At 44.4% G+C, this 13,599-nt stretch overlaps 1 protein-coding gene across 1 annotated transcript in view; it reads right to left on the reverse strand.

The window, feature by feature from the left end:
* Positions 1–13,387, reverse strand: part of LOC103597962 (kinesin-like protein KIF26B) — a 53,540-nt gene extending 40,153 nt beyond the window's left edge. Inside the window, exon 1 of the mRNA XM_008581852.1 lies at positions 12,858–13,387. Within this exon, the coding sequence (XP_008580074.1) occupies positions 12,858–13,256 (399 nt within the window). The 5' untranslated portion in view covers positions 13,257–13,387. The remainder of the gene's footprint in view (positions 1–12,857) is intronic.
* Between the last annotated feature and the right edge of the window lie 212 nt (positions 13,388–13,599).

Here is a 13,599-nt window from a genome sequence, read left to right on the forward strand (position 1 = left end):
ACACCGAGGGTTGCGATCCCGTTACCGGTCAGTAAAAAAAGACAAAACGGAAAAAAAAAAAACCAGTACATTTTATGTCATGTATAGTTCACTACAATCAAGAAACAAGGACCACAAATATTACTCAGCTGATAAGTAGGTGACCAGAATTCACATGCCGATCTGTCTGCACTTTGCACTGTGCCAAAACTGAGCTCTGTGTCCAGGGAAGACCTGTTCAGGCCACTAAGTCCCTTCTAAGGAATATGTTTTGGGATGCTGAATTTAAACAGATACCACTCCACTAAGTGAAGGCCACATTACTGATCCCCAAAATGGCCCTGTTTCCCATTACTCATCTTAGGAAATGAAAATAATTTCTGATCGGATTCTACCTCTCAGGCCTGTCAAGTCTACCTCTTAGGTAGGATAAAGTAAGTCTCACTAGGTGGCAGCATTGCTCACACAGCCTTTTGGTTTTTGGCTCATCTTTGTCTCAAGCTTCATCCCCAGTGACCTCCCAGTGAGGAGAGGTAACACACGGGCATTGATTTCTATACTACTATGCAGAACAATAAAACGTGAAATCCCAGTCACCCCGAATCGCCCCAAAGAAATCATGTCGATGGTGAGCGTTGTGGGTGGCCCTCCCGTGGGAGGAACTGGCCTTCTATCCTCAGGAGGGGCCAAGGGCAGGCACACAGGAGACCCTCTGTCATCTCCCAGCTATGGGACCTTGATCAGGTCCCTTGACATGTCTGGACCTTGGTTCTGTCGTCTGTAATTCACAAGGGCAGCCCTCCTGCCCTGACTCCATGAGCATATCTGGGACCTGTTTGCTTTCACAAAAAGGAAAGAGGTTGTGAACAGGCTGATGGGTTCAGTCTTGCCACTGATAATGCCCCTCACCGCCTAGAAGATGAGGAAACCAGCCTTGCTAAGGTGATGGAAACTTTCAGGTGGGCTCAGGTGAGTCATGTAATTGGAAAACTCCTGGTCACAGCCTTGAACATAGACATGGCTGCTGCTATGTTTCCTTTTCAAGTGCCCATGTCCAGGCTGAAGATGAGCTGCTGAAGGGATGTGTTGACTCTTTGAGGCCACTAGTGCAGCAGTAGGGAACTAAATAGTCTCCAGAGTCCCCCAAATGGTGACTAATATGCTTCCTGAACACCTCAGTTATTCCCTGGGACTGACTGAGGCATATGAAATATTTGACTCACCAACTAATCTTCATAAAATACCTCTATATGATAGAGGCATGCTAATTTGTCACGCTAAAGACTGATAGCACAGTAAATTCTCAATTTGAAATTAATCAGATGTATGTCTGGGGTGGGGCAGGTAAGGAGGAGTCTTCAATTTTCCAGTTTATTGAAAACTCCAGATTATGTAACACTTTTAAAAGAAAGATTTGCATTTTATAAAGATGTAAATGAATAATAAGAAAGCAATATATTAAAATTATACTTTACCATAAGCATATAAACAAGGAAAACAAGAATAAAAGGCCTGAGTCCTCTGTTTCAAAGTGCTCACTCAATAAGAATCATGAGCTAGGCCTGAATTGCATGATATTTCAAATTAACTCTAAATAACAAGGTTTTACTCTTTTGGATTATCGTAAATTGACCTTTCAACCATTCTGTAGAATTTTAAATGATTTGAGTATATATATTTCCTCCCCTCCTGCCTTAAAAAGGTCTCTCAATATGGGGAAAAATTGGTCAATGTGTCTTTCAGTATTTTATTGATTATGGTTGGCCATCCACATCCGCAGATTCAACCAACCTCGGCTCAAAAATATTAGGAAAAAATAATCATAATAAAAATAACAATACAACCATAAAAAATAATTCAAATGAAAATACAGTCTAAGAACTATTTATGTAGCATTTACATTGTATTAGGTATTATAAGTAATCTAGAGTATATGGGAGAATGCTTTAGGGTATATGCAAACACAGATGACCCTTGAACAGCACAGGTTTAACTGCCACAGATCCACTAACACAGATTTTTTTCAGTAAATAATATATAGTATTGTAAAAGTATTTTCTCTGCCTTAGGATTTTCTTAATAACGTTTTCTTTTCTCTAGCTTAATTTATTGCAAACACAGATGACCCTTGAACAGCACAGGTTTAACTGCCACAGATCCACTAACACAGATTTCTTTCAGTAAATAATATATAGTATTGTAAAAGTATTTTCTCTGCCTTAGGATTTTCTTAATAACGTTTTCTTTTCTCCAGCTTAATTTATTCTAAGAATACAGTCTATAATACATATAACATACAAAATGTGTGTTCATTGGCTGTTTATGTTATCAGTAAGGCTTCCAATCAACACTAGGCTATTATTAGTTAAGTTTTGGGGGAGTCAGAAGTTATATGTGGATTTTCAACTGCACAAGAGATCAGCGCCCCTAACCTTCATGTTGTTCAATGGTCAACTGTACTACACCATTTTATATAAGGAATTTGACCATCCTCAGATTTTAGCGTCCATCGAGGTCCTATAACCAATCCCCCATGGGTACCAAGGGACGACTGTAATTCACTAATGGTGGAATGAGACAATTTCTACTTAAAATATGACGTACTCGTGTAAGATGTAATGTACATATGCAAAGTTGATTTCTGGTGATATGTATAGAGGGCTGGTGATTTCTGTGCTCCTAGTTAACATTTATTTCATCATGTGCTTGATATTCATTTCATGGTTTGGTATTGTTTTTCCATCTACCAGTGGTTCTTACATTGGAAACGAAGGTCCTGATGCCATTCAACCTGAGTCACGTGAACGTGAGTTGACTAGAAATGATGGTATTCAAGTTTCAGTGAACTTAACGGAGAGGTTACCATGCGTCAGACACAATGTTAACTATTCAACATACATTATCTCCTATCATCCCCATAACAATTCTGCAACTTTCCACTTTGCAGGGGAGAAGACACAAAGCCTGCTGGAGGTCACACAGTAAGCAAGGAAACTGAGTTTTTATTTCTGGTGCAGGCACAGCTAATCCATTGTGACCCCAACCTCTAGTCCCTCATTGTTGGAGACTTGGATAAAATCACTGGTAAGCACCAGCCTCAGACTTCCTAAAGCAATCTGTTTCTTTGCCATTAAAAAGAAAAATGCAGTAACTGTTGTTATCTCCTTAGCTCACAGTGGATCCTCCTTAGCTCTTTTATTCAACTCTGTAAGAAAGCAAAAATTGTGCCTGAGAAAATGAGGATTGGCAAAGAGGGCAGAAATGAGTAAGGATGTGGGAAGTGTCTAAAACAAAAGATAACTGTGAAAAAGCATCTACATCGAGACAGTCCTCTCTCTGAGCAATTTCACCTCCTAGGGCAGCAGTCCCCAGCCCTGCCCTCCACCTGCCCCAGCCTGGGAGAACTAGAGACAGGCCAGGTAACTTCTCCTGTGCTTGGGAGGTAATGGCCACACCCCACACCTCTCACCCACACACAAAGGGGCAGGGATCACTAAGAAATACAGTTTTAAAGGGCAAAGCGTCTTAACCACTATTTCTAGCTTCTTTCTGGAGCTCAGAAATATTTCTAAGAAAGAAAAACAAAAATGCAGACCATTCTACCAACTTTCGCCCCCCCACCCCAGTTCAGAATTTACTTTAAGTCACTAAAATAAAGCAGCAGAAAGTATATCTCTCATCTACCTCACTGAAATTCTACCACCTTAACCCAAACTATCAGCTTGGTCAGTAGAAAAGGAATGAGGCTCCTCTTGCCCTGTGCAGATTAGACTCTCAGCTTAAATGTATCGACCCCCACAATCCCAGGTCATGTTCCAAGAGGTGCTTTTTACATTTATATCTATGGTTGTGAAAACACAAGTGACTTCAAAGGTATTTGATGAGTTCACAAGAGGAGGATGTGATGCCACAAAAACCCCGAGTGTGGGTGTAGAGGTTGATCATACAACCTTGTCTCTGGCTCCTGAGCTGATCCCCTCCAGAGGTTTAAGGGTGTTTATGGATATGAGGCTTCCCTCCTCCTCTCTTCCCTGTGTTTTTTTTTTTTTCTTTTTAATGGTTTCCCCTTGTTCCCTCTTTCGTCTCTAACCAAAGAACGTGAAGGGGAACCCTCCTCCCCGGCTGGCAGCTGCGCACACCTGCACCTGCCCCTTCTAAAGCATTCAGTGAGGAAGGAAGCTGCAAATATATCACCTCCTCAGCTCCACCTTCACTTTTCAGCCACCTATCATCCGTCTCTTATTTATCATCTATTACTATCTATCTAGCTATAACCTATATATCTATCCATCTATCTTTCTATCTATAATGGGTTGGATAGTGTCCCCCCTCCCAAATTCAGGTCTACTTGGAACTTCAGAAGATGCCCTTATTTGGAAATAGGGTCTTTGCATATGTAATTCATTAGGAATTGGATTAGGGCGGGCTCCAAATCCAATGATTTGCATCCTTATAAGAAGAGAGAGATCCCAGCGAGACACAAGGCCATGTGGAGACAGAGGCAGAGAATGCAGTAAATGTGCCACAAGCCCAGGAATGCCCAGAGCCACCAGAAGCTGGAGGTGGCAAGGAAGGATTCTCCCCTGGAGCCTCAGAGGGGACACGGCCCTGCTGTCACCTTGATTTCAGACCTCCAGCTCCAGAACTGTGGGAGAATACATTTCTTTTGTTTGTTTTAAGTCACCTAGTTCGTGGTAATTTGTTATGGCAGCTCTAGGAGACTAATACACAATCTGTCTGTCTTTCCGTCTCCCTGTTTTCATTGCTCCCTTCCTGTATTTATTAAACCAGTGCCAGGTAACTCATTCCTTAAAGCTGTGGTTCTTGGCCCTGGCAAACCCAGGCCTGGGTCCCACCAGCAGATATTCTCATTCAATCAGTCTGGGATGCAGCTTAGGCATTGGGATGTTTTAAATCTCCCAAGTGGTTCTAGTGTGCAGCCCACATTGAGAACTCATGCTTTCAAGCAAGGAAATCTTCCCATTCCCTTACTCCCAAATCTCTTACATCTGTCTTCTGCCTACCAAATAAAAAGTGATGCCAACTAGCACTTACATTCTGCTCTGCCATTTTCAACGTACTTTCAAATGCATGTGATCCTCAGGATACCAGATAAAGTGAGAATTATCACTGGGGCAGCTCTGGGAAAGCCCATTCTGTGAGGTCAAAAGGCCCTACAAAGAAGAGGAGCTTTCTGCTACACGTTTTTCAATCAAGGCTCCCCCACCAGCAGCCTGGAATGATTTCTGCAGTTTCAACAACACAAGAGCCTTACATAAGGGTAATTACTAGCTACCAGTGGAGAGTGAGCTTGTTATGATGATTCTGCAACAATAGGGAAATCTGAGACAATTGAAAACCAGCAGTGCCGTGTGAGTAGGCTCTCATTCTGTGCAGGCACCCAGATGAAATAATCTGACTGGCTCATGTACTGGCCGATCCACAGAGTAATGCAGTGTTGGAGGAAAAGCCCGTGGTCATGGTCATCCGGCTGGTATCTGTAGCGACTCCTGGGTCTGCAGACCTCATCTCGCTCCTCCTTACCACGCTTTTCACTTACCAAATGCTTCACCAGGTGTATGAGTCTCCTATGGCTGCTGAAGCAAATGACACGAATTTGGCAGATTAAAACAATGCAAATGGATTCTTTTACAGATCTGGAGGTCAGAAGTTTCCAGTGGGTCAGCAGGGCTGGTTCCTGCTGGAGGCTGCAGGAGAGAATTGATTTCTTTGCNGTTTTTCAATCAAGGCTCCCCCACCAGCAGCCTGGAATGATTTCTGCAGTTTCAACAACACGAGAGCCTTACATAAGGGTAATTACTAGCTACCAGTGGAGAGTGAGCTTGTTATGATGATTCTGCAACAAGAGGGAAATCTGAGACAATTGAAAACCAGCAGTGCCGTGTGAGTAGGCTCTCATTCTGTGCAGGCACCCAGATGAAATAATCTGACTGGCTCATGTACTGGCCGATCCACAGAGTAATGCAGTGTGGGAGGAAAAGCCCGTGGTCATGGTCATCCGGCTGGTATCTGTAGCGACTCCTGGGTCTGCAGACCTCATCTCGCTCCTCCTTACCACACTTTTCACTTACCAAATGCTTCACCAGGTGTATGAGTCTCCTATGGCTGCTAAAGCAAATGACACGAATTTGGCAGATTAAAACAATGCAAATGGATTCTTTTACAGATCTGGAGGTCGGAAGTCTCCAGTGGGTCAGCAGGGCTGGTTCCTGCTGGAGGCTGCAGGAGAGAATTGATTTCTTTGCCTTTTCCCAGCTTCTAGAGGCTGCCTTTCCTCCTCAGCTCGTGACCCCTTCCTCCATCACCCAAGCCAGTAGCATCCTCTCTCCTCTCTGACCTCTGCTTCTGTCCTTACATCCCCTCTCCCTGGTTCTGATCCAACTGCCTCTCTCTTTTAAGGACACTTGTGATTACATTGGGTCCACCCGGATAATCCCCCCATCTTGAGATCCTTATTAATCACATCTGCAAAGTCCCTTCTACTGTGTAATATAAAACATTCATAGATTGTGGGGATTAGGACATGGATACCTTTGGGGGACCCTATTCAGCCTACACACCAAGTAAATGATCAGATTAAAAATATTTTTGAAATTTCCTGATGAAGTTCCCTTCAGACGATGTCTCTGCTCATATTCATAATACGGGACTACCCTTTTGGAATTTCACCCTGAACACCATATCCTTGAGAAATGCGTTGTCCATGACCAAATATACAAACTGATTCCTCTTCCCATGTTCATGATTTGCCAAAAGCATAAAGATAAATAATCTAATCCCCCTTTGACCATCTATAAACACTAACCTCTTAAAAATCCTTTCCATGCTATAATTTGTCTAATTGCAACATCTTACGCTACTGATCTGACTGAGTAGAAACAGTGGTATAGGAAGCATTTGACACCAGACCTGGCTCAAGAAGGGACGCATTGCATATTTCAGGGGACAAGTGGCTGAGTCCCAAAGAGCTCACAAACCTGAATGGGAATCTTCCACTCCTGACACACTGCAACCACCCACCCCTCTGCCTTCCTGAAAAGTGGTCCAGCCAGGAGGGACGTATGTCTACTTCTCCCCGCTCCCCACCCCATATCAGCTCTCCAAGAACGTGTGCTTCTGGTTTCCATGAATGCACCACCAACAAAGCCTCTGAGTGAGCCTCAAAGGTCGGGCCCTCTCCTACAGTCCTCCATAAAATGGGTCATCACCAAGTCTCCCAAGGCTTCTGATCTCTGAGGAGCAGGTTTTAAGCACTGTGGAGGTCCTGCAGTTTAATAAACCTCGATATGTTTCAAGGTTGCTGCTTTTGCAACCCCCTGTGCCTGTATCTTAAAATGTAAAGTCCAATAATGACTGTGCTTAACAGACACAATTATTTCTAAAGATATACTAGAGACGATCCCATGATGACTTCAGAGTTCATTCTCACATTACCTCTGACATTGATTCCAAAGGATGCTTTTTGAGAAAGCAGGATAATTTTTATTGAAGACATTTTTGCACTAATGATCCATTATGGATTTATTATATATTAATACAAAGTCTTAGATTTTCTTGACAAGATCAGTTTTTTGAAATCCTGTGAAATAAAGCTCATCTACTCTTTCCAATGCCCCTGTATTAAGGGTGACATCAAAATGCTACTTGGATTCTTTTCATTGCATCCAAGGACTTACTGAGTATCATTAAGATACTTCAGGTTAAAGATTAGCTTGGAGTCAAATAACCAGTGGTTTTCAGTTATTGGGAATCTTGGGATCTGGGTAGGTCTTGTAGCCTGGAATTTTTTCCTAAAACTGGAGCTAGTCATGGGAAATAACTTTAGTGCTTCCTGGAGATTGGAGCTTTCTCTAATGAGCAGCCAAATTTGCATGTTAGCTGCCATGAGGGACATGAAAATTAAATGGATCCCTGTTTGCAATGAATTTATAATCTAGCAAAAGAGATCAAACTAGGATTCAGGAATCTCTGAACGAAAGAAACTGCAAATCTCTCAAGCTCAGGTTTCTCCGCTGGTAAATGAGGGGTTCAAGTGGATAATTAATAGTGGTTGGTATCCCTGCTTTATAGTTTATAAATATGCTCATGCTTTTTTATTAATTTTTCCCTACATCACCCTGTGAGATAGGAATTTCACACGCAAGGAAACAGACTAAGATGTTAAGCCACTAAACTGTAGTTCAAGAGTTGGTGAAGATACAGACTCTGGGCCGGCCCGGTGGTGCACTGGAGAGTGCGCCGCTGGAGGGTGTGGCAGCGCTCCCGCCGAGGGTTCGGATCCCATGTGGAGACTGGTTCCCGCTCACTGGCTGAGCGCGGTGCGGGCGCAACACCGAGGGTTGCGATCCCGTTACTGGTCAGTAAAAAAGACAAAAAGGAAAAAAAAAAAAAGATACAGACTCGAACTAGGTAGGACTCTGTCTCCAAGTCTCCTACCATGATGCAAAAGCCAGTTACCATCCTCCGAAAATGGATTCTAACACCAACGTTCTATGATTCTGAGTGTTACGTGGACAGTCTTTCCTGCAGTTATTCACTGCAAAGAGTGTAAATCAGGCAAAAGCAGCCGCTATTAAAAAAGAGGTAATTAATTCATGGTTGATTACAAGGAACTAATCTAGACATGTCTTTTCAAACTCAAAACTCACGTGATCAAACGAAGGTTCTAGAGCATCTTCTGCTTTCTCTGCGTGTGTACAGATTATGCTAACTCTTCACAAGAAAACAGAAGAAAGTCTTTCCTTGAAAGGTCCTGTCTTATCTTCTATGAAACCAATTTGCTAAGATATGTAATGAGAAATGCTCTTTGCTGTCTGTTCAACATTTTTGATGTAAACTTAGTGCCTCCAAAATTACTCTTTTTCCTACCTCTCTGGATAGATTCATTTTTATCTGTGATGCTTATAAAATCCTGCTCTTTCTGGAGGTACTTTGGGAGCATGAAGGATATACATAGCAAAAGAGAACCAACAATCTCCTACTGCAAACTTGGAAGATTACCACACAGTGGTGTGGGTAACAGGGGCTTGAGGGACAGGAGGACATTTCCGTCACCCACACGAAGGTCTCTCCAGGCTGGAAAGCCTGTCCTTATCTCTTTGATCCTCACCGAATCTAAGTTACAGAAGGGCAAGTGTCCTCTTCCTCTCCCTCATTTCTATGGGCTCAGGTTCTGACAAAGTCTAGATGCTTCTCTGCCCAGGGAACAGCTTTGACACTAATCCAGAGGCCATCTGCTCTATGGGGAGAGACGTGGGAGCCTGGGTGAGCAGGAAAAATGGGATCAGCTTTCAGAGCAGTCAACCATCTCTGACGAGTTGGCTAGACTGTGAACTGCAGAATATTTACTGCAGGGAGATGTCCACGACAGGAGACACTCAGTCTGGCCAGACCCAGAGCCCCCACCCCAGGGCATCAGGATGACACAGTCACAACACGAGGGACACTGACTCATAGCCAGGCACCAAATCTCTTTATCCCAGAGAGATTTCCTCTGGTCCCTTTAACTCTTACTCAGGAGAAATGCATACGTTGGTTTGCTCTGGAGTTGGAAAGAAGCAAAACAACTCACCCAGGACAATCGCAAGTTGGTGGCTTGCATGAATCATCTTTGCTGGTGCCTTTCAGCCCCATCCACCCACCCTCGTCCCTCAGGCTGGATTACAAGCCCCTCTGTGTGCTCTGAAAGCAGCCTGGCATCTCTCTCTCTTTGAGCTCACCTGTTGACTCTCAGTGGGCAGCTCACCTGTCTCTCCCCACTGCAAGGACCACGGGCCAGAATCTGGGTTTCCAGCCCAGGAAGTGACCCCACCCACCACCTAGCAAAGTGCCTGACACCCAGTAAGAACTTAATAAACACCTGCTCTTGTACATAAAATTCTCTTTCATACGAGGCTGGGGAAGAAGAGAAAGAACAGAATTATTGTGCAAATAAACCGAGTCTCCTGATGAGTCCTGATGCCTGTTACAAGGGCTTTGGGGTCGTGGGAGGTGAAATGTATCTGTGCAACATGGGAATGTTGCTGGTACAATCCGGGGATGTGTTGAAAATGTGAGTTTGGGTGGAAGGATGCTCTCCTGAGCATTTATTTAGAGTAGCAAAAACTTTAACTCTAATAACCGATGCTTGCTTGTATAAATTAGGACGTATTCACAGAGTGGATAATATCCATATAATAGAATATTATGCTACCATTAAAGATCATATCTTTAAAAAACACATAAAAGCATGGGAAAACGCCCTAATATATTAAGTTAAAAAAAGGTCACAAAATTGAATCTAGTCACAGTTTTACAAATTGTATGCGTATAAAATACTGGGAGGGCATATACCCAAATGTTATATACTTTATTTCTGGGTGACATTGACTTTAAAAGTTCGATTTAAACTTTTTCATATATTTTTATTTTGCAACAAACATGGATTACTTTTTATAATTTTCAAAATGGTGTATTTTAAAAATTGCAAATAAAATTAAAAAGCATATCATTCCACAGTGAAAAGAAGCCCCATTCAGTTCGTGCCCTACATGGTTATTGACAAGATGAGACTATGAAGTCCCTCCCAGGATGCTACTAATTCCTCATGTTTATACTCACAATCCAGAACATTCCATCCAAAACATTCCACAATGTTTATACTCACAATCCAGAACATTCCAACCAAGTGGTAGCTAGGCCCCTGCAGGGCAAAATAGGGGTCCTATTCTTTGGCATGCCAGGTCTAAAAAGGAGCAATACCTGGAAAAGATATTGACAGGCTATTGCTCTGGGATAAGCTGGGAAACCTGCGGTAGGGAAACCCGTTCCCCCGGGGCAAGGGGAGCTGGTGTCGGTTCTGTCATTGACTGTGTGGCCACAGGTCATCCAATTCCTCTAAGTATCATATTCCCCATCTGTAAAAGGAAGACCTGACATCTGCCCTTCCTGTCTCACAGGCCCACTATGGCATTAAATAAAATGATATGTGCACTGTATTTTGGAAACTACAAAGCACCCAGTAAATGAAATGTTTGATGACCCAAGAACATTAACTTCTTAGGATAATGATCAATTTTTCCCACAAGATACCAAGAGGCACAATCTATATTCCCTCTTCAATACTCTAGAAAAGTCACCAGGAATTTTATCAGCCATATTTAAATCATTTTATGTCTCCCTGGACCTGTGCCCCACATAACAAGCTCTGCCATGTGTTCATTCGACCTGTTTGTTTTTCTCCTGGGCACACGGGCTTCCTGTATGGGAAGGTGGGGCCAGGAGGCTGGATTCTGGCCACTGGAATATGGATGGAGGCGATATATGCCCCTTCCAGGCCAGGCTGGGCCCCCAAATCCCCCTGTGGGATCCTGCAAGCTTTCTCGCTTCCTTCATCTCCTGGCTGGTTACAGAAGATCTGGAAGAAGACTCTGAGGCCCCTGGAAGACGGTGACACCTTCGACAGAAGAAGCCTGAGTCGTCCCTACATCACAGTGGAAGGCCACCCACTAAACACCCACTATGACAAGGACACAGGTGAGAAAGAACCTGAGATTTCTAAGATCATCTGTTACACCAGTTTTCCTCCCAACTAACACCCCATGATCATGGCCACCACTCCACTCCAGTCATGGTCAACACCCTCTGCTGATCATGAGGGGACCTAGAAAATGCATACATTAAACCCAACCCTCATCCAGCAGAAAGCTCACCCTGGAAAAATTAAGACAACCTTTCAGATTCTTTAGACCTGCTCTCCTATTTCCATAGGGAAACTTGGTGGTAGGTGCTAATTTAAATAACCAAAAAGAGAAAATGAGAAAAGGGAAAAAGCACCTTTGGAAACCCAGTCTCCAAAGTATTTAAAATTAGTTGCAAATAGAAATCGGTAAAGGTCCATCAGGTACGAGAGGTTAGGAAGAGTCTGTACCTCTTTTAGCAGGTGCAGACAGTAGAAGCAGACGGCCAACACGGTTCGTTGTTCCCTAATACATTTTATTCAAGCGATGTCCAGCCCTAACCACAAGTTGCTTTAAAATCATGATTTGGGCCAGCCCGGTGGCGCACTGTTACAGTGCGCTGTTTGGGAAGCGTGGCGACGCTCCCGCCGAGGGTTCGGATCCCACATACAGACCGGCCGCTCACTGGCTGAGCGAGGTGCGGGAGCAACACCGAGGGTTGCGATCCCGTTGCCGGTCCTGGTCCGGTACGGGGGCGACACTGAGGGTTGCGATCCGTTGCCGGACACGAAAAAAGACAAAAAGGAAAAAAAAAATCATGATTTGAGGGGCCCACAATATTCTCTGGTCCAAAAATCTCTCACCCATTCATCTTAATTTCTAGAATCTCTGCTAACAAGCACAAACACAATCCCTTAAGTTTATGACACATATTGGGCTACGTGTCTTGCATACATGACTTATTTAATCCTCACTATTGTTATATCCATTCCTCAGTGGGGGATGTGACTTGAGAGAGGGAAAACCCATTGTGCAAGTTCATGTCCCTTGTGTAAGGGGACATTGCTAGTAAGCGGACCAGTCAGGGCTTGGGCCCCAGTCCAAGTTCTCCAAGGCCTACGTACTTAATCTGTGCAGAAAACCTGACAGCTGGGAAGCCCTTGGCATTGCCTGGACCAACAGGGTCTCTCAGGAAGGAGATATTGAATGAGCAGAGAGAGGACTGGAGTGGAAGGTTTGCTGGACACAGTGTGCATGCTCTCAAAGCAGGCAGGCCTGGTTGGAGCTCTGTGATGAGACCCGCAGGGGCCACATGGAAACACCAGGCTCTGAGTTTCCAGTTGAGAAAGGAAGTACTGCCCACTTCTCTGCTTTGACACTGGCCAACCCTACTCTTTCATGCTCATAGAGGCTACTTACCTGGTAGGGGTACAGGGTGACCCCATTGGTTCTCGACAGGGACCAGGTGCCATCCAGGAACTGGTGAGCCTGGATGGCCGCCGAGTTGAGGATGTTTCCATTGCTGGGGCTGGTGGCCATCTGGAGGCTGACCTTGGCCTGGTGGGTTGGGGACCCAATCTTCTTTTCTGCCCCATTGCTGACCCCAAGGCTGTTGGGTTTGCTGCTGTGCTTGTTGGTGAAGCCTGTGTAGTTGGAGGTGGCGTAGGAGGCAGGCACAAAGGCCCAGTCCCTGGGCTGCTGGAGCCCCGCCACGTGCCGGGCCCCCACCAGGGTGGGGATGTTGGAGAGCGGTGGGGGGGAGCCGGGCGACAAATCGTAGCGCTCGCTGCCAGCCACCTGCTCCAAGGTCAGCACCATCTGGATGGCTTCCTGCTTCAGCTGGTTCAGATGTGTGGCACAAATGTCACAGCGGTTGTCCCGGTCATTCCATGCCTTCTGGATGGTGTTGGGGACCTGGAGTTTGTCGTGAATCACAGCAGAGAAAGCAGGGTCCTGGAGAACATACAAGCAGAAAAAAATAGCCTGTAACTCAAAGCCGACAAGTGGATTTAACGAGGCTGATGTCTCTCGTTTACTTTGCTTTAATTATTACAGGAAAGCCGAATAACACAGAGAAACACAGAGAACACTGGGAGGGTTCATTGGGCATCAAAATATTTCCTGGTTCTGCTACTTGTGACCTTGGAGTTCCTGGTTTTGC

Source organism: Galeopterus variegatus, unplaced genomic scaffold (assembly GCF_000696425.1).
Source record: "Galeopterus variegatus unplaced genomic scaffold, G_variegatus-3.0.2 Scaffold2474, whole genome shotgun sequence".
NCBI lineage: Eukaryota > Metazoa > Chordata > Mammalia > Dermoptera > Cynocephalidae > Galeopterus > Galeopterus variegatus.